The sequence below is a fragment of the Euleptes europaea genome, chromosome 8 (genome assembly GCF_029931775.1).
Source record: "Euleptes europaea isolate rEulEur1 chromosome 8, rEulEur1.hap1, whole genome shotgun sequence".
In the NCBI taxonomy this organism is placed as follows: domain Eukaryota; kingdom Metazoa; phylum Chordata; class Lepidosauria; order Squamata; family Sphaerodactylidae; genus Euleptes; species Euleptes europaea.
The window spans coordinates 43,452,913-43,477,807 of record NC_079319.1 but is presented as its reverse complement, the minus strand read 5'-3'; the positions used below and the strand labels follow the sequence as shown (position 1 = coordinate 43,477,807).

Genomic DNA, 24,895 nt, shown 5'->3' with positions numbered 1-24,895 from the left:
TTGCCTCCACCTGAAGCACTGACACTAGCTTCCGAGTGGTTGCAGGTGGCTTATTGGTGGAGAAATGTCCATTTAGCAGTTCATGAACTCACTTTAAGAAAACTCTGAAAGTCTTGCAGTCTTGACAGAATCAAAGTCTGGTTACCATCATAAATCAGGCAGGGATGGGTGAATACTGAAGGCATTTCAATCCTCATTTGGGAGCTAGTAGTTGCTGGTACAACATAACTCCTAAATGAATTTGTTGCCCCTTCAGCAAGGCTTTACTTCCTCAGTCTGTTTAGACTTACTGGCCATTTATGCTTGGTTATCAGCCATGCGATCCCAGTGGAGCTGCCCAGTAGCTTTTAAAAAGTTATTCATGAACTTTGCCTCCTTCAGGGGTCACTCCACGGCCACCCCACACTTGATCTGCGGCCTCAGTGACTTATTTTATCACAAATTTAAATTTTGCCTCGATCCAAAAGTGAAGCTAATGGAGGATTTTTTTGTGAATACTCTCAAATTTGGGTTTTCTCTTCCCCCACCCATTGTCGCTTATCCCACCCTCACACAAGCCATCCCAGAGAAGCCAGTTTGAAAGTTGCTGTAGGATCTCAGAACGGAGCTGGCTTCCCCCTTCCCCCTTATGTGTTATGTCTGGTCAGTTTCAGCAGTGGGAACAGAGATGAGCAAACAGAAGACTCCTGCTGCTTGGCTGGCAGGGAAATGTTGAGGAAGGTGCCGGCTGCTGGGCTGGTGAGGCAGCGGCGGCCATGGGGCAGGAAGTCTCCAATGGGGAGCCACAGCATTTTGTTTTGCCTTTCTTTTATAGTGCTGCTTTAATGATATATCGCTTTCTTTATTAATATTTTAGCGATACATCGTTAGATATACACCGTAAAAGAAAAAACCAAACACTGCAACTTTCCACTGGAGACTTCTTGCAGTGGAAGCCCCTTGCCACCCCCTTTGCTGCCCATGACCCATGAGGCAGGCATGGTGGCAAGAGGCAGGAAGGTGCCTCCGCTGCCCTGCCCGGCTCAAGTGCCAAATTAGCGGTAGTAGTGGCTCGGCAGCTCTGGCAGCATGGAGACCTCTCGCCCTAATGCCGACGAGCCCCTGAAGGCGAGAGGCATCTGAATCACAACAGGGGGGAAGGACTTTCAGTCCACTTTTTCACAGGTTTCTTCACTGATTAGATTATTACTGGGATTTCTTCAGGGCAATACGCCCCCATGCATAGGGCTTTTAAAAATCGGAGCAGAAAACCAGGCATCTGCAGAGAGGCAAAACAATCATAGAAACATAGAATTGGAAGGGGCCATACAGGCCACCTAGTCCAATCCCCTGCTTAATGTAGGATCAATCAAAGCATAAAAGGCCACTGACTTCTTTGCTCTAGGTTATGCAAGTGCCTCTTCATCACTGGGCTAGATATCAGAATAGGGCACCACCCAAAAAGGGCTATGACACCATCAAAAATTGTACTTTTATTATAGCATCAAGGTTTTATAGACAGCAAATGACGGCATCTGATGTACAAACTATCCACTTCGTTTATCTGATTTCCTGAAAATTTCACGTCTTCATATTCCATTTGAAGAGCAATCCACTGGGAAGTTCAATTAAAAATAACAAAAAAAAAAAATCCATCCACTTGTTTAGAAGAGAGCATACAGTTGCTTAGATAAGCAGATAGGAATAAAAATAGAAAGGGTAGATCAGAATACACAGAGGTGAAATTGAAAGAACGAAATTCTGTATAGCAAACATTATCATGAGCAAGTTAAGTTTTATATCATTCAGTATTTTCTGTTTTTGAAAGCCAAAAGCTACACACTCAATAAAACTTGCACAAAAATGATAACATTGGGTGAAGATATGAGGCTTGATCTTAGCCTTATTTTGAGCTACATTCAATAACGTGTGAGAGGTAAGGTTTAAAAGTCAGAGTTACATGCTGAAATCAATGGGACTAACTTCAGATTAAATTGTTAAGTCTCTAACTGTCTGTATTTATATGTTGACTTGATACAATCTGGAGATCTTACTACATAAATAATACTATGATATGAAATATGCCTTGCTAACCATAACATTTGGTTCAATGCGGTGCTTCTAATATAAAGACAGTCTGATTTTGGCTTTTTCAACTTTTTCATGTTTTTATTGCCCAGTTTGAGGTGACATCACTGGCAGAAATAGAAGGTGCCATTGGTACTGTTTACAAGAAACCACATATTAATTGATCCATTGTGGGTGAATGATGCTAGCTAAGAAAAATCTGGTTATTTACTGATCTCAATCATTAATATTCCAGAAATGGCATGATGGTTCATGGCCTCAGATGTTTGGGTGCAGATTCTCCATTCTTCAGAATTTTAGTCTATAGCCTTCCCTTTTTGTGAAAAAAAAGTTTAATCCTCATTTATTTGGCTTTTATTAAAAGATGGCACTGAGATGTCATGTGTGCCTTTGGTTGGTGATTTTTGTTTAGGAATTGCTTTGAAAATGGTGGTGTTGCAACCACATGGGGCTTGGCTGGGGCAGGGAGGGAGTTGTGCTGCCTCCTGGCTGGGAAGCAGCACAATCTTCAGTTTACGGTCGCAACAGGTGCCGGAAGTCCGGGACTTTTGAGCGGGTGGCAATTCTAAACGAAAAACAGTACAGTTTAGCATCACCACCCACTCTGAAGTCCAGGACTTCCAGAACCAGTGATGCCAGCACAGCCAGCCAGCAGCAGGTAAGTGAGGGAGGGTGGGGGTGGGGGTTAAAAATGGTGGTGGAGCCAAAGCTGCCTGAATAATGCCAAATATATTCGGCATTATTCGGTGATCTGCTTTTCGGTTCAAATTTATTGCCACCATTTTTTTGCTGGTAACCCCTTCCTGCCCCCAAAATACCAAAAATGTATTGTTCAGGTTTTTGCTGGCTGCTTTGAAACAATTATGAAGTTTGCAATGGATTCCTATGGAAGCTGAGGACGATCCCTTTGGAGTTCCATAAAATTGGACCTCCTCACCCACACTTTACCAAACCTTGGCATTCATGCAAGGAGAATCCCTTGCAGCTGTGCTGTGAATTTGTTGACTCCACCTTGAAAAATGCCTGTCCAGAGCTCCTTGGGGAAAAAATCCCATAAACTGTAATGGCCCCATTCACATCCAAGAGTGATTGCTTATAGTGGGCCCATGCAAAGCTATGAGAGGCCATGCTTTGCATGGGTCACTCCTAACAATCATGGGAAAGTGAGTTTTCCCATGACTCTTTGATATGAATGTGGCCATTTTATCCTATGGAGATTTTTTTTCCCCCGAGAAGCTCTGGGGGGCATTTTTCGAGATAGACTCACCAAATTAACAGGGTGGCTGCAAGGGACTCTCCTAGGATGGAGATAGAAGTTTGGTAAAGTTTGGGTCGGGGGTCCAATTTTATGGGCCCCTGAAGGCATTGCCCCCATCTTCCATAGGAAACCATTGTAAACTTTCCAAATGCCAATGTCCATTTGAGGAGAGTCCCTTGCAGCTACCCTGTGAATTTGGAGACTCTACCTCAAAAAATGCACCCCAGAGCCTAAAAAAAAGTCTCCATAGGATAAAATGGACCTGATTTTTTTCAGGGAAAATCGAAATAAAGCAGAAATACCCATTTATGGTATGGGTATTTGTCTTATTTCAGTTTTTCTGGAAAAAAAATCAACCCAAAAAAACCCCAAACCCAAATTTTACCCCCCCCCCAAATACACAGCCCTAATTTAGAGCCACCTTCAGCCCCTGTTACCATAGGATCCCCTTATGTTGTTTTATCTTTAGGTTATTATAATAATGATGTGGAACTCAAATTTGCTTGGAACAGCAGCACTGGGGGTAGGGTAGTGTGGGGAAGGTGATAAGTTAACAGTATCCATATCTATAAGGCTAAGAGAAGTTTTTAGGAAAAGGGCAATTTAGACTGGGAAAAGAACATGGGGGAGGTGAGGTTCGTCACCCCTTCTCTAGCACCACTCCTCCAATCTAATTTCAGTATTCCTATAGTTGTATTAAAGTTGGGGGATTCAATGAGATATCTCCTACAACATGTGGTTTGGCCACAAATAAGGAGCAGTTGCTATGGGTACAGAACTAAAACAAAATATCCGACACGCACAGTCTGTTGTGTGCATTGTCTACAGTTCCAATTTTAAAATTTGAATTCTTATTTCTCTAACAGTTAAAAATAGACAAAATAGAAGGCATTCTTTGCTAAAGCTCAGCAGTTGTAGAATGAATTTCTAATCCTGGGGCAAGGATTTCAATTCAGATCCATAAGCACAGCTATTATGCAAAGTGTGTGTGTAAAGTGCCTTCAAGTCGCAGCCGACTTGGGGTTTTTGGGGGTTTTCATGGCAAGAGACTAACAGAGGTGGTTTGTCAGTGCCTTCCTCTGCACAGCAACCCTGGTATTCCTTGGTGGTCTCCCATCCAAATACTAACCAGGGCTGACCCTGCTTAGCTTCTGAGATCTGACGAGATCAAGCTAGCCTGGGCCATCCAGGTCAGGGCATTATACAATAGGAGGATTCAGATATTGAATCTGCTGTTTTGTGGACTTTGAGGAATCATAGCTTATTGATTCAGTGGGAATTTACATTAGTAATTGTGAACCAGGATGTGGTGGTTATTACCCAACAATCAATATGATGGGAAAATATGTGGCTTTTGGATGTGCCAGCTTTTCTCTGTACTCTGCCTTTTTAAGTGCAGGGCCCTGAATATCTCCTTCCTCTCTTCTTTAAAAATGTGCAATTATCTATCGATCCATCTGTCTGCCTGTCTGTTTATCCACACCTAAATTTATAGTTACTTTATTGTAATAATAGAATTCAGAGTTCCTGGTTCCAGAACTAGATGGGGAGGTGGTGCTGGTAGGGAATTCTATACTCTTCTGTGCACTGGTATGTTAAAAAAAATCTTTTTTAGATGTAAGAAATGTTGACAGTGATGGATAGGTAAGTACACTTATTGCTTGCAATAGCGAAGTGAAATATAAGAAGGCAGACGGGATGCTTCTCATCACTGTTCTGTGCTGACAGTAATGTTCTTAAGGTTAGTAAGTACTGACAGAATGTCTTGCATAAGCAGGGGCTGCATAGGTTTAAGCTGTCTGCCCCTTCAGAACACATCACATAACTTGGCACATATCAGCACATTTGGCAATCTTTGTTTAAGACAGTTTGGGAGCTGAAATAGCAGGTGAATTGTAGATAAAGAATGAAGTGTTTTACAAAGCCTAGTCAGAGGATGCTCAACTGATACCTTCTATATAAAGTATCTTTAGAAACATGGAGAAGGATGCATGGGTTGGCCAATGTGGCTATATGGGACCTGAGAAAGTTGGGCTTTGTTTTTACACACAGGCTATTCTGTACTGTTTGAGGAAAGTATTTATTTACTTTATTTACTTAGATCCATTCTCTCCACTCAATGCTTGGGGCAGCACACAACAACATAACAACATCCTACAAATAAAAATTCAAATCAAATACAAGCAGAAACAGATAAAAGCAGTAATAAAATAGTGATAAAACAATAAGAGTAGCAGATAAACAAAGCTAGTAAAATGTGGGCTGGATACTGCTACTGTTAGGTGGATTGGTAATTGGTTGACCAACCGAACCCAAAGAGTGCTCATTAATGGCACAACTTCATCCTGGAGAGGAGTGACTAGTGGGGTACCTCAGGGGTCTATCCTCGGACCGGTACTATTTAATATTTTTATAAATGACTTGGATGATGGGATAGAGAGCATGCTAATCAAATTTGCAGATGACACCAAGTTAGGAGGGGTAGTAATACCCCGGAGGGTAGGGCCAGAGTTCAGAATGACCTCGATAGACTGGAGAGCTGGGATATAAGTAATAAAATGGATTTCAATAGGGAGAAGTGTAAGGTTCTTCACTTAGGCAGAAATAACATAAGGCACAGGTACAGGATGGGAGAGAGTTGGCTTGACAACAGTACATGTGAAAGAGATCTGGGAGTCTTAGTGGACCACAAACTAAACATGAGTCAACAGTGCGATATGGCGGCTAAAAAGGCCAATGCAATTCTGGGCTGCATCAATAGGAGTATTGTGTCTAGATCAAGGGAAGTAATACTACCACTGTATTCTGCATTGATCCGACCTCACTTGGAATACTGTGTCCAGTTTGGGGCTCCATAATTTAAGAGGGATGTTGACAAGTTGGAGCGTGTCCAGAGGAGGGCGACCAGAATGGTCAAAGGTGTGGAATCCATGCCCTATGAGGAAAGACTTAGGGAGCTGGGTTTGTTTAGTTTGGAGAAGAGAAGGTTGAGGGGAGATATGATAGCCATGCTTAAATATTTGAAGGAATGTCATGTTGATGAGGGAACTGGCTTGTTCTCTATTGCTCCAGAGACTAGGACACGGAGTAATGGATTTAAACTAATAGAAAAGCAATTCCACCTAAACATTAGGAAGAACTTCCTGACTGTGAGGGCGGTTTGATGGTGGAATGCACTGCCTCGGAGGGTAGTGGAGTCCCCGTCTTTGGAGGTCTTTAAGCAGAGGCTTGATGGCCATCTGTTGGGAGTGCTTTGATTGTGGGATCCTGCATGGTGGGGGGAGGGTTGGGGTCACTGGGGATTTGGGGGGGAGGTAGTTGTTAGTTTCCTGCATTGGGCAGGGGGTTGGACTAGATGACCCTGGTGGTCCCTTCCAACTCTATGATTCTATGATTCTAAAAATGGGGGCATATCCACAAGAATAAAATTCAACCAAATGCCTGGCAGAAATGTGGCTCAGCTCAGGTTCATGACATTCAAATTTTTGCTGTTGCTAGGGCATGTGACTGAAAATATTGTTGTGTGACTGTTCATTGTGTCTTCCCAGAGGCATCCCCGGGTAGGGCAAACAGATGTGTACTGATGTTCCATACTTTCCAGCTGTGCACAGACCTGATTTGGCTTGAGCATGGGGAGAGGGTTTAGACCTTCCTCGTGTTGTTTTTTGGACCTGAAACAGGCCCAGGAAGCCATTTATATATATAATTTATATATTTACCTTTTTTGGGTTTTATTTTTCACTGCTATGTTTGATTTTATGTGGATGGTTGTGTGGTTGTAGCTTTGCACTGGTTTATTGCTGCTTTTTAAAAGATATATATTGTTTTAAAAGTTTTTGTAAGCTTCACTGGTTCTTGTATAAGATAGAAGGGCAAGGTAGAGATGTTTGTTTTTAACTTGAAAACAGTTTGAATTTTCTCTCATAATCCCTTTTTCTTCTTTTATAAGTCTAGAAACTATGTAGCAGCTTTTTTATCAGTACTGGAAGCCACATTCTTGAACTCCCATTCTGATTATTTCATCTAATTGGAGTTCCCTAGTGCAAACTTTTCACATATGACCACCAGAGACGCCCAGAATTGGTATAGCCAACCATATGAGGATTTAAATCTGGAATGACCTTACAGGGAGGAAAAGATGATGACTTGATGAGTTTTGTATATTCTGAATCTAAGAACTGGGGTAGAACTGACTCTGCTAAGTGTCTTTGGAGGGCTGTTTTTAAATGGCAGACATTTGGGGGGGGGGGGTTGGACAGATGTTTAAATTGAAGCATTCTTTGCCTGCAGGCACATCTAGTGTTTCAAATATTTCCTTGAGGCAGTGGGTGGGGAGTAAATGAGCTCTAGGTCTCTCCCCATGATTCATTGGGCAATGGCACCTTTGCTCCTCTTTTCAACTGAATGGATTAAAGTATGATTCTGCTGTCATCTAGACCGTGCCTTCCAAAGACAAAACTGGGTTTTCATAATGGTTAATATGGATTTTATTTATTTGAAATCTTTATATCCCACCATTTGACTCCAAAAGACAGGCTGAATATACACAGCCCCCAGGCAGCTGGTGACTGCTCTGTAGCTGCTCCTTCTCAGGCTGGTTGTTGGGGCAAGACCCATCTTCTTGAAGATGCTGGTCTTCCTGGGAAGAACAGGGGAAGTATGTGGTCCTTAGACCTCTGGCTGGTTGTAATAGCCAGAATGAGTTCCCCCTCAGTTCTGCTGTCTCAGGCCCACTGGCAGATATTTTTCCCATCTGAATATCCAAACAAACTCCAGCAGTAAGTCTTTACATTAGTAAGAATATTCAATTTTTTCTGCCACTGTGATCCCCCAGTTGTTGTATCCTTACTATTCAAATTCAAAAACCACACCTTTATTTGGCATTTAAAAAGGTGTATAATAAGGTACATAATAAGGTTAAAGGAGATTTATAAACTTTTGACGAAGATCTTCCTATTATAAGATGCTTGACCTTGCTTTTATGTTTAGGTGATTGCCTTCTCCATTGCTTAGCAAACTCCTTCCATAGTCCAAAACAAAAGGGCACTTGTGTGAGTTTTGCTGAACTCTATATGACACGGAGCTTCTTTAAAAGTGCTGCCGGGAGATTCTGAAACATTTGTTGAAATGTTGTTAACCTCCGGCACAAGTACACATTTAAATCAATGAGGATTAAAATGAGTTATAAACTAAACCAGAACTAAATGTAGAGATGGAACAGGATGTTATTTATCCAAATTATCTAATTCATTAAAACCTGCCATGCATTTTCCAAGGAGCCCTTTTTGTAGTAAAATAATTTTTAAGGCTGAAGTGAAATGTCATGCTGTTTAATTTCCATGTTGAAATTTGTCCTTTTGTTGCAGCAGACATCATTTTTATTGGATGAAAATGAGCCTCACAGGAACAGAGTATTTATTATTATTACTTATTTTTTTAAAAATTAGCCACCTTCTGCCTTGCACAACTCAAGGCAGCATAAAAGGTAAAAGGTAAAGGTCCCCTGTGCAAGCACCGGGTCATTCCTGACCCATGGGGTGACGTCACATCTCGATGCTTACTAGGCAGACTTTGTTTACAGGGTGGTTTGCCAGTGCCTTCCCCAGTCATCTTTCCTTTATCCCCAGCAAACTGGGTACTCATTTTACCGACCTCGGAAGGATGGAAGGCTGAGTCAACCTTGAGCTGGCTACCTGAAACCGACTTCCGTCGGGATCGAACTCAGGTCGTGAGCAGAGCTTTTGACTGCAGTACTGCAGCTTACCACTCTGCCCCATGGGGCTCTTCCAAGGCAGCATACAATGTAAATAAAACAAAATTATAAAAATACAAAAAGACTACAATTTAAAATCATAATTAAGACTGCCAATACATTTTTAAAAACCTAAATAAGTCAAATGCAGTCATGATTAAAATGGTATTTAACTGCCTCCTAAAAATTGAAAGTGAGGGAGGTTGGTACACTTCCCTGGGAAGGTTTTTCTGTAGAGGGGCTACTACCAAAAAGGCCACCCCTCACATATCCACCAAACGAATTTCTTTGTCCAATGGGATGTCAGGAGGGCCTCTCCCTGTGATCTTAGATCTTGGTTAGGAACATATGGGAGAAGACCGTCCTTCAGATATACTGGCCCCAAGCAATATAGGGCTTTAAAAGACAAAACCAGCACCTTGAATTGGGCTTGAGTGTGGATCAGAAGTTAGTGTAATTGCTGTAGAATCTGGGTTACATGCTGCAGGTAGCTGGCCCTGAGCAGCTGTCTAGCTGCTGCCTCTGAACATTCTTCAATGGTAGCCCCAAGTACAGAACACTGGAATAGTCCAGCCTAAATGTAACGAAGGCATGGATCACTGTGACTAGATATGACTGAACCAGGAATGGGCATAGCTGATGCACCAGCTGAAGCTAAGCAAAAGCACTCCAAGCCACCTGGTTTTCTAAAGTGACTGCAGTGTCAAGCAACACTCCCAACCTGTGAACTTGGCTTTTCAGGGGGAGTATAACTCCATCAAAGACAGGAAGGATCTCTCAAGTCCCTGGTCTGCCTTTCTACTAACCCAGAGAACCTCTGTCTTGTCAGGATTAAATTTCAGCTTGTTTACCCTCATCCAGCCTATTATTGACTCCAAGTAGCAGTTCAGAACATCTGTCCTCTTGCTGAGGATCTTCAGCTCAGTTAAAATGGATTTGTACTTCTTCACATATGAGCCCCGTGGTGCAGAGTGGTAAGCTGCAGTACTGCAGTTCAAGCTCTGTTCATGACCTGAGTTCAATCCCAATGGAAGTTGGTTTCAGGTAGCCGGCTCAAGGTTGACTCAGCCTTCCATCCTTTCAAGGTCAGTAAAATGAGTACCCAGCTTGCTGGGGGTAAAGGGAAGATGACTGGGGAAGGCACTGGCAAACCACCCAGTAAACAAAGTCTGCCTTGTAAATGTCGAGATGTGACGTCACCACATGGGTCAGGAATGACCCGGTGCTTGCACAGGGGACCTTTACCTTTACCTTTTTTACTTCTTCACACAATGCATGATTCAGTCATGAAATTCACTGCCACAGTATATGGTAATGACCACTCACGTAGCTGGCTTTAAAAGGAGATGAAAGAAATTACCGGTAATACTGTATCAACAGCTATTAGCCCAGATGGAAAAAAAAATCTTCTGGCTGAGATGGGTATCTGTTGTGGGGAGGGGAAGGGAAGGTGATTGTAAGCCAGTTTGATTCTCCCTTAAGTGGTAGAGAAAGTCGGCATATAAAACTCCTCCTCCTCCTCCTCTTCCTCCTCCTCTTCTTCTTTTTTTCCCTCCTCCTCCTCCTCCATACCCGTGCCAGGAGGCAACATCAGGGGAAACCCTTGGCCTCTGTGCCCTGTTTTTTGACCTCCAGTGGTTGGCCACTGTGAGAGACAGGATGCTGGACTAGATAGATCACTGGTCTGATCCTGCAAGGATATTCTTATGTTCTTCTTATGTTCAGGCAGGGCTCCTTTTTTGGCTGTTAGGTCCATTATATGGGCCACAACACCTCTGTATATCAGGAAACCAATACATATTGGCCAATACAGCCAAGAGGTCATCATAAAGCACATGGAATTACTTGTTATCATGAGTTTGATGTCAGGATACTAGTGAAGGACTCCTCGTTGCATGTACTTGAAAAAATATTTTTGTTTGTCTGCTTTGTTTTGTTTTACACTTGATCTAAAGTGACCCAAACAGCTTTGCTCAGCTGGGATCTGACACGAAAGAGAAATATACACTGCCTTTTAAAAAAATGCAGAGCTAAGATAATATTACACAATTTTGGCAGCTTGGAGTTGTATACTAGTTTGACAATACATTATGTATAATTCTAAGAAATACTTTGATGGACCAGCAAACTATAACAAGAGCTTTCCTATCTATTTCCATCTTTTACAGATAAATCTAAAAGATGTTGGAGAACTGTATAAAATACGAATTGGCCATGACAACAGTGGATCAGATCCTAGTTGGTATCTAGAGGAGATTAGACTTCAAAAAGTGAATTCACAATCAGAACAAGAAATATGTTTGCCTCTACTCTGCTGGCTAGCTGAAGATCAAGATGATGGAGACACATGGAAAGAAATAGCAATTAGGAGACCCGAGAAAGCACTTCTACCATGTATGTCTGGGTATTTCATTTTACCTACTAACCTTTACATATGATGATACTGCTAAAAAAAAAATTAAAACATGCTTAATGTGTACATTTACTCATGCAATAGTTGATGTTGGGTCCCATGATCTGTGAGCACAAAAATCTGTTAGCAGCTTCTGCTGATGGATTTTGATTTCCAGCTAGGGCTTTGCATAATGATAAACCTGAACTGAAAATAAATGCAGCTTCTTTTCGGCCTACCCATAGCTTTGTGCAGGCCCATTGCAAGCATTCACTGGAAACTGAGTTTTCCCATGATTCTTTGGGAGGAAGTGGCCATTACAGACCATGAAAAGGAAGTACTTTCAAAATTCTCTCGGGGGCATTTTTCGAGGTAGAATCACTAAATTCTCAGCGTAGCTGCATGAAACCCAAAGTTTGGTAAAGTTTGGGTCAGGGGGTCCAATTTTATGGGGTCCTGAAGGAGTCAACAGGCCAATTTAAAGCTCTGTCTTTTTTAAAAAATATATTTTTTTTAAGCCTGTATGCGTGCAGTTGATTGAGTTATACTTCGAACGTATGGAATGCCCTGTCTGAGGAGGTCAGGAAGGCTCCCAAATTTCTGGCATTTTGCACACTATGTAAAACAGAATTGTTCAGGAGGACACTGTCATAAAGGTGATGGGCCAATATTGGAAGGGAATGGTTCAGGAGGTGTTCCATTTGAAGTTGAGGCAATGTTTGAAACAGTGTAGGAAAACAAATAGAAATCTATATCATTGTAAGGTTTGCTTTCAGCCCAGGGACCTGGAGGTATAGCTTTAATTCTTATTTAATATAGTTTACTTGTCAAGAAGATGGTGGTGCTTCTTGTCAAAAATACCTGTGCTATCTGTTAGGAAAATGCAATTTAAAGTAAGGTAACATACCTGAAGGTAATCAGAGATTACAATTCAGAGGGTTTATACTAACATACAGAATCATACATAAATGTCAGTAATTATAAGTCTGGAAGGGTATGAAAGCAAATTCATGCCCAATTTAACATATAAGCCCAAGTAATCCAGTTGATAGACACTATTGAAAGGAAAATAAAAGAGATAATAAAGTGCATGAAAACTTGGGCAGAAATAAGTACATTAAAAGACAAGTAGAAAAGAATAAAAAAGGAATGGAAGGAATCTAGACACAGACTGTGCCTATCACCATTTTAAAAAATCTGTATGAATTACAAAACAAACAGCTCATTCCTGAGCCTTGCAGTGGCTGGAGACAGCATAGCCGAGGCACCACCATGGCACCTGTAAAGAGGTTTCCTGCCTGCCGCAAGGCTTTAAAAGCCTTTTTTATAGTTAAAAAAAAGAATTTCCCCCCATAGAAAACAGTGATGCTGTGCCAGGAAAAACCTGGCACAACAATGCTGTTGCTAGAGGGGGTGCTCTTGGGCTGGAGGGGCTTTGGAAGCTGATTACCATCAGCTCCACCCCAGGAATGCCCCAGGAACACCCCCCATGCCAATGCCACATTTCTCTTCTGGGATTGTGGTCCCAGAGAGACTGCAGCATTGGAGGAGCAGCATGCAGTTCCGCAGCACCCAGGCACCGATGGAACTGTCCCCACTGCCAGCATAAGTGCCTCTTATTCTACAATAAGTGGCCACTTATGCTGGTGGTGGGGTCACGCTGCCTCCAGAGCACTTTCAGCCCCCCACCTCAGGAATGCACTGGAAAAGTTGCTAACTTGTGTTTGTTTGTTTTTCTTTTCTCCTACCCTCCACGTTTTTTTAAAAATCAAATGTTTTAGATCAGGGAATATTGCCACATTAAAGTAATGCTGTAGATGTCATAAGACCTCACATATTATCCTCCTGGAAGCTGGTTTATATCTGGCAGCAAAGCCATGAAATAAAATGGTGGAACAGGCCAAAAGACCCAGTTCAGTTAAATTATCAACTGCAAGCATTGCTATGGGCATGGCGCAATGGAGGAAGCAATGTTTGACCCACTGTGACCCTGCTGATGGTTTCATTTCCTGATGAGTTTATGTGTGGAGATGCCCATCTGAACTCAGTGGAAACTGACAGCTATTGAAAAGGGTGGGTCAGGTCAAATATGACTTCACCCATGCCACTGGCTCTACAACAGTATGTCTACTGTGTCTCAACTGATCATGTTTGTCCAGATGCCATGATCCTATTTATTTATGGGTGCTTTATGAAATAAAAAATATAAATAAAACGTATGGGCTCAGACCTGGATAGCCCAGGTTAGCCCAATCTTGTTAGTTCTCAGAATCTTAGCAGGGTCGGTCTTGGTCAGTACTTGGATGGGAGACGGCCAAGGAATACCAGGGTTGTGAAAAGGAGGCAGGCAATGAGAAACCACCTCTGAATGTCTCTTGCTTTGAAAACCCCACCAAGGGCCGCCATAAATCAGATGTGACTTGACAGCAAAAACACAACCACACATATGGAGAATAATGGAGGCACGGATTTAATCAGTTTTCGTCCCATGAAAGATAATGGTAATCTCATTAAGTATTAAGTATTTGAAGGGCTGTCACTTAGAGGAGGGCAGGGAGGTGTTCCTGTCGGCAGCAGAGGATAGGATAATGGGTTTAATGGGTTGCAATAATGGGTTTAAATTGAGGGTGGAAAGGTACCGGCTGGATATTAGGATTTTTTTTTTTTTTGCAGTAAGAGTTGTTCGACAGCGGAATCAGCTACCTAGGGAGGTGGTGAGCTCCCCCTCATGGGCAGTTTTTAAGCAGAGGCTGGACAAATACTTGTCAGGGATGCTCTAGGGTGATCCTGCACTGAGCAGGGGGTTGGACTAGATGGCCTGTATGGCCCCTTCCAACTCTATGATTCTATGAGAGTTAATAGGGGTTCATTTTGGTCAGTACTTTTCATTGTTATTTTTCAAAGCAGAACATTTACTCAGCTTTATTAACACTGTTCATATGATGGCTAATCTATCTTTGCCTTTTTTGACATATACTTACTGAAACATATTCAGAAAATGCATGCAAATCAAAACATTATATAGATGTTAGATGTTTCCCAAAGCACAAGTTCATGATTTTAAATTACCCATTGATTTCAGTACATTTAAACTGAATATCAAAAGATACATGATATGACTTTTTGCTTTTAGTTCTCCAGAAATTACAATGAAAGTTGCCATCTGCCTTCTCCATTTAAAGGAATAATTACTTAGAAGCAACAAAGTACACCCATTATAGATTGTTAGAGAAAACAAATGGGGTATGATATTATGCCTAATTACAATCCAATATAAAATTAAGATCAATCTAAAAAAAATTGCCAGCAATATTTTTACTTAATTAAAAAGGCCGTTTTGTCAAAAGCTATAACAAGAAGCATAAAATACATTTTATAAACTAGTTTAAAAGCTAACAGTCCTTTTGCCGAGGCTCCAACTTAACCACAGAACTTCATTATTCACCTTTGTGAGATCTTTCTCTGTTTGTCAGAATGTAACCGTAAACCTGGCTGTCAGGGCCAGATTAAGACTTTTAGAGGACCAAAGCACTTAAAAGATTGTGGTGCCCCCATATATATGTAAAAAACAATTAATATTAAATTATTTAATAATTTAAAAATAATATATTGAGCCTAGTGTGATTAGTATACTCAGTTCCCACTTTTTCTTCATCGTGTTTTTTTTAATGATAAGAGTAAAAATTGTGATATTCAGGGGTTTTTTAAATCACTGAATGTATGTAATTTTTTCATTTATTGTGGGGGGTCCTTTTTGTTGACCCTGTTCAGCTGCACCATTTGCAGTTTTGCACCATATGGTCCATGGTAAATCTGGCAATGGAAAATTTCTGTGGTGCCCCCCCCCCTTCCCTTGATGCCCTAAGCATGTGCTTGCTTAATAGTTAATCCAGTCATGCTGGTTGTACTTAATCAGTCTTTGCTATGTAACTCTACCACAAAAGATGGTAGTTAATATAATGTTTCAAATTCTTCCTTCAGCTTTCACTATGTCTCATCTTGACAGTTTTCCTCTTCTTGCTTGTCCTCTTTCATGACCTCGTCAGTGCAAAACGCTGACACTGAAATAGTCCGTCTCCTGACACTTTGCCCCAGAATCCCCTGATCTGAATTTCCTGCTCTTTATGCGTCAAGACGCAGCACTGCTCAATCTATATGCTGCGGCATATTCTCCACTCTTCATGTAAGCATGGACCTCACTGTCCCCTCTTCCAATTACATATTCATGTCTTTAACATCCATCCAGAAACACTAGTAGTTCAGATTATTAGTTTTGATTCTGTGTGTTCAATTAATAGGTAAGTAACATGGCTGGTAAACTAACAGCACTGAAAATCTTCTGCAGCGAAGTACCCATAACATGATTTATGGTTTAGAGCAACTTGTCACCAATGCTAGCCAGCTGCAACATAAATAGGTATAGAAAAATACCAATAGATGAATATGTGCCTGGTTATTTAAATCATAATGCAAAATTCAGTGCATTTGTCTCACGGTTGCCTGATCTTTCACAATCAGCATTATGTTACCACCTCTCCATCTTTAAATGCTAGAGTATTTCTGAACTGTCTCTGGCATCTCAAAAATATACTCAGCTGCTTGAAATTCATAAATAATCATATTTTAGTAGACATTGTACTTAAAGTCCTATTCAATCGGCTTTGCGTGCACAGATTAATGTACCTTTTCCTGGAATAAACTGCCACTTCACTGAAAGCATTTCACCTTTTGTTACCATTGGAAGCAGGATTTCAAACTAGATAAGTCGTAGGTTTGACTCAGAACAGAAATTTATTTGTTGTAAGTCTATGTTATGAAGGCATTTAAAGGACAAAAGAAAATCATACAAATGCCTTAATCCTCCAAGTAAGGCTAAAGTCACACACATATTGTAAGCATAAAAATGATGAAAGAAGATTTTACATCAGCCTTCTTCCCTGCCTGGCCAACAATCTGTTCAAAACCCCAATAAAATGTATTTAAAATAATATTTTAAAATGGTGGAAAGGTTCCTTGCTATCATTAATGAAACAGATGTTTGGGGTTCCATGTGAGTCTCACACAGAAAAGATGACTTGTACTGGAAGAAGGAGCTATGATTTGGCAGAACAGACCTGTGGGATCTGATTGTGCTTCACAGCAATACCCAATGGGTTGGATCCTATGAACCATAAGCACAAGGCACCTAGAAAAGCAGACCTTCCTCCATTTTCTGTCCCGTCCCCACACTAGCCCCATGTAACCCCTGAAAAGGCACTGTCAGGGGTTGGTGGGCAATGAGCATTTCTGCACAAAAGGTTGTGCAGGATGGAGTGATGACTAGGGGCCAGACATTAGGATGGGAGGCTAGTTGCCCTCTCAACAGTCCCATTTGCTGCCTAAAGAAAATGCCAGTTTCTATGCGACTGAAGACTTCATATAAGCTCTGGAGTATCACCACTGATTTCAGCTGCTGCCCCCAGCACTGAAAGCAAGCTCAGCAAACTGCCAAGCAGAATGGTCTCTTTTCTTTCTTTTACAAGTGTTCTGTTGCCATGCTTAAATTGTATTTCCATGTGTTCTTTGGTCTTTTGATCTAAGAGCTTTATTAAGATTCACCACTCAGCATACCTGAATCGCCCTTTTTTTCAATCCCTGCCCACACAGCGCCATACGGATAAATTCACATTAATTAACCTTGCTCCTCTTATTCCTTTTTCATGTTTTCTAGTTCTTTTTGGATTAGAGATAATACTTTAAATGTGGTTTAGGAAACGCATTTCTGTGTGGTAAAACAATACCTTCAGACATCTATTTTGTTCTGTTTACATTATTACATTTTGTTTCTCATTTGACAGAGGATATGGCAATTTCCTGTTTCTGTGCAGCTGGATGTAATTTAATGCCGCTGAATACAAGATCCAGTGGCCTCAAATTGTTGCAGGAGAGCAGAGAACCAGGAACTAAAGGATGATTCTAATACTATACTATACTATGTGCTTTGTCTGCCTCCCCCACAAAAAGAGGAATTCCTATATTGTTTCTCTGATGCTGATAGATGGTAGTATAAGGTTTGTGGGTGTTACAAACACAATATAACGGGCATTGAGAAGAAAGCCAGAGACACACAGAGATGTATGGCCCAATCATATTAACAACTGCACTGAGAGCACAGCTTATAAGCAAGGAAAACAGCTTCCTTCACTAGGGTTGAACCGGAGCAGCTGTGTTACATAAAGTATAGTGAGTCACTCTGGTGGGGGCAAGAGTGAGGCATGTTCTGCAGCTGCCCTGAAGCAATGTCTTGCTAGCCTCTTGTGTCTGGAGAAACAATGGAAGTTGGCACAAACTTTTTTTCTTTTTCTTTTTCTTATAGTAAGGAAAGGGATTTGAGTTTCCACCTTTTGTTTTTATCAATTCTGGCATGAGGTCAAAGTGCCACTGAGCATGTACAGAATACTTTCCCCTCGTTATGGGAAGCTGATTGTAAACCATCCTTTGAGCATTTGCAGACCATTTCCCCTCAAGGGGACCATCTTTTGAACCTACATATTATGGAAAACAAATAAAGTAATGACTACGCTGGGATGTGACTAGCTAGCTGTCCTCTAGGCTTGCCAACCTCCAGGTACTAGCTGGAGATCTCCTGCTATTACTACTGATCTCCAGCTGATAGAGATCAGATCACCTGGAGAAAATGGCTGCTTTGGCAGTTCGGCTCTATAGCATTGAAGTCCCTCCCCTCCCCAAACCTCGCCCTCCTCAGGCTGTGCCCCGAAAACCTCCCGCTGGTAGTGAACAGGGACCTGGCAACCCGACTGTCCTCTGATCCCTCAGACAGGATTGAGGTGATCTAGAGGGTTGACAGTTTGTGATGTGTTCTTGCAGTCAGTATTTAACATGCACAGGAATATATGCCCTATGAGGAGAGACTTAAGGAGTTGGGTTTGTTTAGTCTGAAGAAGAGAAGGTTAAGGGGTGACATGATAGCCATGTTTAAATATTTGAAAGGATGCCATGTTAATGAGGGAACTAGCTTGTTCTCTGCTGCTTCAGAGACTACAACACAGAGTAATGGATTTAAACTAAGAGAAAAGTGATTCTACCTAAACATTAGGAAGAACTTTCTGACAGTGAGGGCTGTTTGACAGTGGAATGCCCTGCCTCGGGGAGGTGGGGTGGAGTCCCCGTCTTTGGAGGTCTTTAAGCAGAGGTTGGATGGCCATCTGTAGGGAGCATTTTGATTGTGGGATCCTGCATGGCAGGAGGTTGGACTGGATGGCCCTTGTGGTCTCTTCCAACCTTGTGTGATTTTGTGATTTTTTGTGATTTTGTGTGTGTAATTCCTTGACTTCACCAATTTCTTGAAGTTCTCATATGGAAGTTGGCATGCAGAGCTTATCCTACCATGATATAATATCTGGGTGTGTGCTATACTGGCAGTGAAAAGGACTGTACATATGGCTGTCTGCCTCTAATACTACATGTTGAATGCCAACTCATGTTTTGCAAACAACATATACTATTAAGGCCTGTGAAAATCAACCATTTTGAGGATTGCTCATGATCATTGTTGCATGGAAATTGAGATCACCAGGAAGCATCTATAGTTTATATATACTTGTAGATAGGGCTGGTTCTATGATCAGATGATCTCAGGTGGCAGATTTGGGGAGTGGCAACCTCCCATGCTGCCTGCCACCAGCCAATCAGCTGTCCAGCTGCCCACCTGTTGTCCTCCATGAGGGATAATCTTTCCTTTATTAATAGTAAGTTCCTTTGATTAGTGATCTTGAGCCATACAATAAAATCACAGTACAAATATAAATAACAATTACAGAATGATGATAAAAGAAAATTATGCCACTAGTAAAATCGTGAGAATGTCACAATACTACTTAGCAGGAGAGTGTCTCAAAGATATTATAATAGACAAGAATCTGGCCACAGATCACGCAACTGCAGGACTAATATCAGCCAACAACAACAACAAAACTAACTGCAGTTCAATGGCAAGTTGGGGGAAAATCCAAATTCTTGCAATGAAGAGCATTTGTCACAGAATAACAAAATGTGATCAATGTTCTCAATCATGCCAGAAGTACAACAACAGAGGAATCCAGAGAATGGAATATTCACAAATTACCCTTTCAATTCAGCTGTAGCATTCAGTCTACCTAGCATAAATGCATGGTGATTGCTAGGAACAGTGGGATATTTTAAATATGGAGGGAGACTTGCAGGAAGACTTCCAAGGGCTAGGGTGGAGTATACATGGCGAGCTCAAAAATCCATTCAAATTCTATCAAGTTTGATTACCCTGTTTTTGATCACTCTCAATGCTTCGTAATAGCCCATATTTTGGATCATTGTAAGGGAAAGACCAAGACACTCGAATTTGCTATCCACTAACCCCAACCAGGCACTTTTGTATGTATCTCCTTTCAGAAGACGTAAAAGAGTTCCACAAGAGTTTGATACTGAAAAAAGGAACTTCAGTCTCTGATTAAAAGCACAAAGCCAAGCCCTAGATTCCAGTGAGTGTTGAGCAAATTCCATTCTTAGTGCAGTTCCTGCAACACAATATGGTACTCCAGCTATTCGACAAAGATACACTAAGAGTGGATAGTCAATAGAATCAGAGACACAGTTTATCCAAACACCCTCACCATATAGAATTTGTGAAAGTATCTTTGCATTAAAAGCCTCAGTGGCTTCAGCTACCTATTGCCCTCCTTAAGAGTAGAAAAAAAGTACAACAGCACTTATATCTACTGTGGCAATTTTTTGAGCTAAAGAAATATGAGATTTCCATGCTAAATTGTGACTGAACATAACATTCAGATATTTGAAATGTACCACTTGTCTTCTTTCCCTCCCATTTATGGAGAAACTATTTCATTCTTCTGCTTTTTGAAAAAAACATTACTTGAGATTTTTTCATAATTAACCAACAACCCTTCCAGACTACAATAATTCATAAATAGTTTCATTATTTTCTGAAGTCCAGGTTATGTTCTTGTTAATAGCAAAGTATCATCTGCATAAATCAGAACCAGGATATCATGGTTGGCTAGAACCAGTTAATGACACTCCAAATTCTGAAGATTAAGGAACATATCATTCACAAAAGGTTAAAAAAAATGTGTGTGTGTGTGTTAAGTGCCGTCAAGTCGCTTCCGATTCATGGCGACCCTATGAATGAAAGCCCTCCAAAATGTCCTGTCTTTGACAGCCTTGCTCAGATCTTGCAAATTGAAGGCTGTGGCTTCCTTTATTGAGTCAATCCATCTCTTGTTGGGTCTTCCTCTTTTCTTGCTGCCCTCAACTTTTCCTAGCATGACTGCCTTTCCAGTGACTCTTGTCATCTCATGATGTGACCAAAATACAATAGAAAAATAAATAAATAAATAAATTAGAGGAGCTAAAAGGCAACCTTGTTTAACAGCCGAACTGTGCATTCCTGAGCCGCGCCGGCGGGCAGGACAAAAGTCCTCTGGAGGCTGGTGAAGGCCTGTGCCGGTGCAAGGGCCCACAGCGCCGGTGTCCAGGCAGCATACACCAGTGTTTGTGGCCCCAACACCAGCGTGAAGGCCCAGACGCCGGTCGCCAGCAAAGGCTGCGGTGGTGTCCTGGGAGGCGTTCCCGTGGTGCCCCAGCATCCTGGGAAGCATTCCTGTGGCATCACAGTGCTGGCCTGGGGTGCAGGGCCACTATTAGGCAGCCTCATAAGCCGTTACGACTCAGGAATGCCCCCCTTTTTTTGGCCGAGATATGCCACCTTTTATGTGGTATATCTCCCGTGCAACCCTATGAGGGTTGCATGGATTTTTGGCGTCAGGTGGAGATTTCGGCAGGGAGCAGGCATTCCCCTCAGGAATGCACGGTTACAGCATATTCCTGGAGGGGGCGAACCACGGTGGTCAGGACAGCACAGCTGAAAAGCCTCCTGAGAAATAAAAAAGGGAAAAAAGGCTTCCCCCACCCCCCATACAGGAAAGGTAGTGCAGGACTATCACCATCCCAGGAGGCATTCCCGGGGTGAAAGGCATTTGGAAGCCCTCTAAAGGCAGCTCTGCCCACCAGAATGCCCTCAGAAGCCTCCTGGGACATTGGCATGGGGATTACACCAGTGTCCATGCCAGTTTGCCCAGCACAAGTGGCACAGATGCCAGCATAGGGGTCATGCTGCCCCCTAAGCTGATTCACACACCCCCAGGAATGCACCCTGAAAAAAGAGAAATCATACTAGACAGTTGGCCTTCTAGACTGCAGCAGATTTGAGCTGTAAGATTCTCACATAATTTAGAGATTAGTCAAAGTCTTTTATTTATTATAGTTTTGGCCATCTTGGCCTAAAATCAGTGCCTTGGGAATGAATCGAATGCAGTTTGGAGATCCAAGAATGCTACATAAAGATAGCCTCCTGGATAGGAACAATATCAGCTAAATGAGGCAAAATGAGGCAATGACCGAGAGCAGACCCCCCTCTTCTGAAACCAGTCTATTCAGAATATAAAATTGCCGTTTCTGATTGGTTTTTACCAGAGCAACCAAAATGGTGGCTGAACTCTCATGGCGAAGTCATCTTGTGAGACTTCAGGAATCCCTGCAGGTTACGTGTGTGTTGCCACACTATTTTTTAAAGAGAGTAGGGTCAGTGAAGACATGAGAAAGGCTATGACCCCTGTCCTTGGGTGGGGCGCTAGCAGTACTGGGTGAGCAGTGGCAGATACTGGTTCTACCTCACACAGCATAACGCATTGAATGCTGCTGTTTGCAGAAATCCCAGTTTAGAAAAGTCAGTTTTATTCTCTTATTCTTATCATTAAAAATGATCTCAGACTCAGAAAGGCAGTAGTGTTAATATTGGTGGACTATCTAACACACTGTAAATAGTGTGAACAGAAGCACATGCAAATTTTTAGCCACACATAAAGTACTGTTGCAATTCTCATACCCCAAAAGGACCTTGTAAACTAGCCCCTGCTTTCAGGAGAGTCACTTTTCTTTCTTTTGAGGGCCAATTGAGGGTCACAATTGAAGTACATATGGACATCCACTGTAATACTCATTTTATTTCTTTCTGACAGTTTTTTGCCAACTCAGAATAAGGTTTCATATCAAGCACTTGTTTATTCATGAATCGCTTATTTATTATCTATTTCATCATGGCAGCTGGTGTTTATTGAATCATGCCAGTGTGTACAGAATGGAGAGTAAAAGATTTAGAATCCTGCGCATGTACAAAAATGAGTTTCTAAATTACACCAGGTGATAAGCATTATATATTGCAGCTCTGGCCCAGAGACACATGTCATTATGAAACCCAGTGTGCTTCAATGGTTGGAGTGGTAGAATATGTCTGAGGAGACCTGGCTACAAATCCCTGCTCTGCCATGAATCTCATTAGCACTGCAATGTTTAGGACATTTCCTGAGAGTAAACCCCATTACATTACCTGAATAAGATTCTGAGGTGTTCTGGCTGGTGCAGCCAGAAGTAAACCCAGCCAGGCAAGAAATAGTGTGATGCCTGCGGTGAGTGGGCAGGGCCAGACCTAGCCACCCCCTCAATTAACAGGGAGTGGCTGGCCACCAGATGGGGGCCAAGGCAAGGAGCTGGAGGAGGCGGAAGGCCTGCAAACCCACTGGCCAGCCAAGAGGGAATGCAGAGCCCTGGGGCAGGGCAGGTAAAAAGAGGACAAGAAAGGAGGCAGAGTTGGAAAGACTTAACTGCTGCAAAGATGTTGCACAAGAGCTGGCATACTGGTTTAGGCTGTCACAAGTTGACACACGAAAAAAGAAGGGAAAAGAAAATCGGGATTTACAGAGGGGCCAAAGAAGAACTACTAGGAGACTTGAACCACACTAGCAGGGGGTCAAGAAACCCCATCTTAGGCCCTACGAGAAATATGAGAACCTGCTTAGCATCACACTGTTGGTGACCTTGGGTATGGTGTTCCAAATAATCTCACAGGATGTCGTGAGGAAATAATGGAGGAGAAGAGAACCATGTATACAACTCTGAGTTCACTGGAGAAAGAGCAAAATAAAAATTTGATGGATATAGTGGGCAAAGTTGCAAGGAGCTGGGAGGAAAATATAAATAATGACCATTTTGTCAATTTCAGTGCTGGTCTACGAGATCCATGTATACACAGGGTCAAAGCCTGATGCAGAAACAAATGCTAATGTGTACATTACTCTTATTGGAAACAGAGGGGATTCTGGAAAACGAAAACTTCATAGATCAAGGAGCAATAAAATCAAGTTTCGGCAAAATCAGGTAAAGAAAAGTGTGCAGAACTTCATATTGGAATTAATAGGTAACATTTGTTTGTAAATCCAGGTTGTCTAAACTCACAGATTTGTGTCTGACCAAATTATGTTCAGAGGAGATCTTTTGTCAAAAAATATTTACAGTACATATAAACTATTTGTCTGCCTGACTGACTACAGGGGAAGTTTACTGTGTGTAACTACAGGAAATATAATTTTTACTTATGAGTTTTGATTGGAATAATATGATATAGGTTAGCATTTCTTTTCCTTGACTGGAGCAGAATGGCCATTTATTATTTACAATGTTTAGTACTAAGTGATGCTGCTCCCTTTCATTGTGATGTGGGCACTACCTGGACACATTAGTGGCATGATGTTTATATATAGGCCAGAGAAGATCTAACCACAACTGGTTATCCATGCAGGACTGCCGAGAGAGGGATAGGCCTGGGAACCTAAACAATCTACTTGCCTTATTTTCCACTTACGCTCTTACCCAGCACTATGCTTGTAATCTCAGGACTTCAACATAATCTCTCTAAGAAAAACCATGTTGGATCAGACCAAGGTCCATCAAGTCCAACCGTCTGTTCACACAGTGGTCAACCAGGTGCCTCTAGCAAGCCCACAAACAAGACGACTGCAGCAGCATTAACCAGCCTACATTCCACAGCACCTTATATATTAGGCGTGCTCCTCTTATCCTGGAGATAATACCTCTAGGTATCTGTAACTGCTTGTTTTCATCCTTTTCTTAACTTCAAATTGTGTTAAGGACTCTCCTGAAACAAAGATCACTTGCTGTTTTCAAACTAAGTAAAGGGTTAAATAATGTGATTATAGATTCCTAGAAAGCCTTTTTAAAATTTTGCTGAGTTCCTTATTTCTCTCACTTCCTTAGACGTCTCTTTGTCTCCTTTGAATGCATGGGAGACGAGGCAATGTTTTTCTAGGTACCCTTGGTAACTTTTGGCAGTCCTGTCTGCATGGCCAGCCGAATGCCAATCTTGTGTTTCTCAAACATCAGCTCTCCATCCAAGGTTGCAAGCTATTTTAAAACTTGGGAAAGTTTCAAAAGCAGTTTGAGGTACAGCTCCCTGGAGATCTCCTAAAATTACGACTGATCTCCAGACAATAGAGATCAGTTCTCCTGGAGAAAATGG

General features: G+C 41.8%; 1 protein-coding gene across 1 annotated transcript in view; it reads left to right on the top strand.

Annotated features, from left to right (window-relative positions):
* The window catches only part of RP1 (RP1 axonemal microtubule associated), a 219,783-nt gene that overhangs the window by 86,067 nt on the left and 108,821 nt on the right, over positions 1–24,895 (top strand). The window contains exons 25-26 of the mRNA XM_056854917.1: positions 11,246–11,471; positions 23,582–23,736. Coding sequence (XP_056710895.1) covers positions 11,246–11,471; positions 23,582–23,736 — 381 coding nt within the window. The remainder of the gene's footprint in view (positions 1–11,245; positions 11,472–23,581; positions 23,737–24,895) is intronic.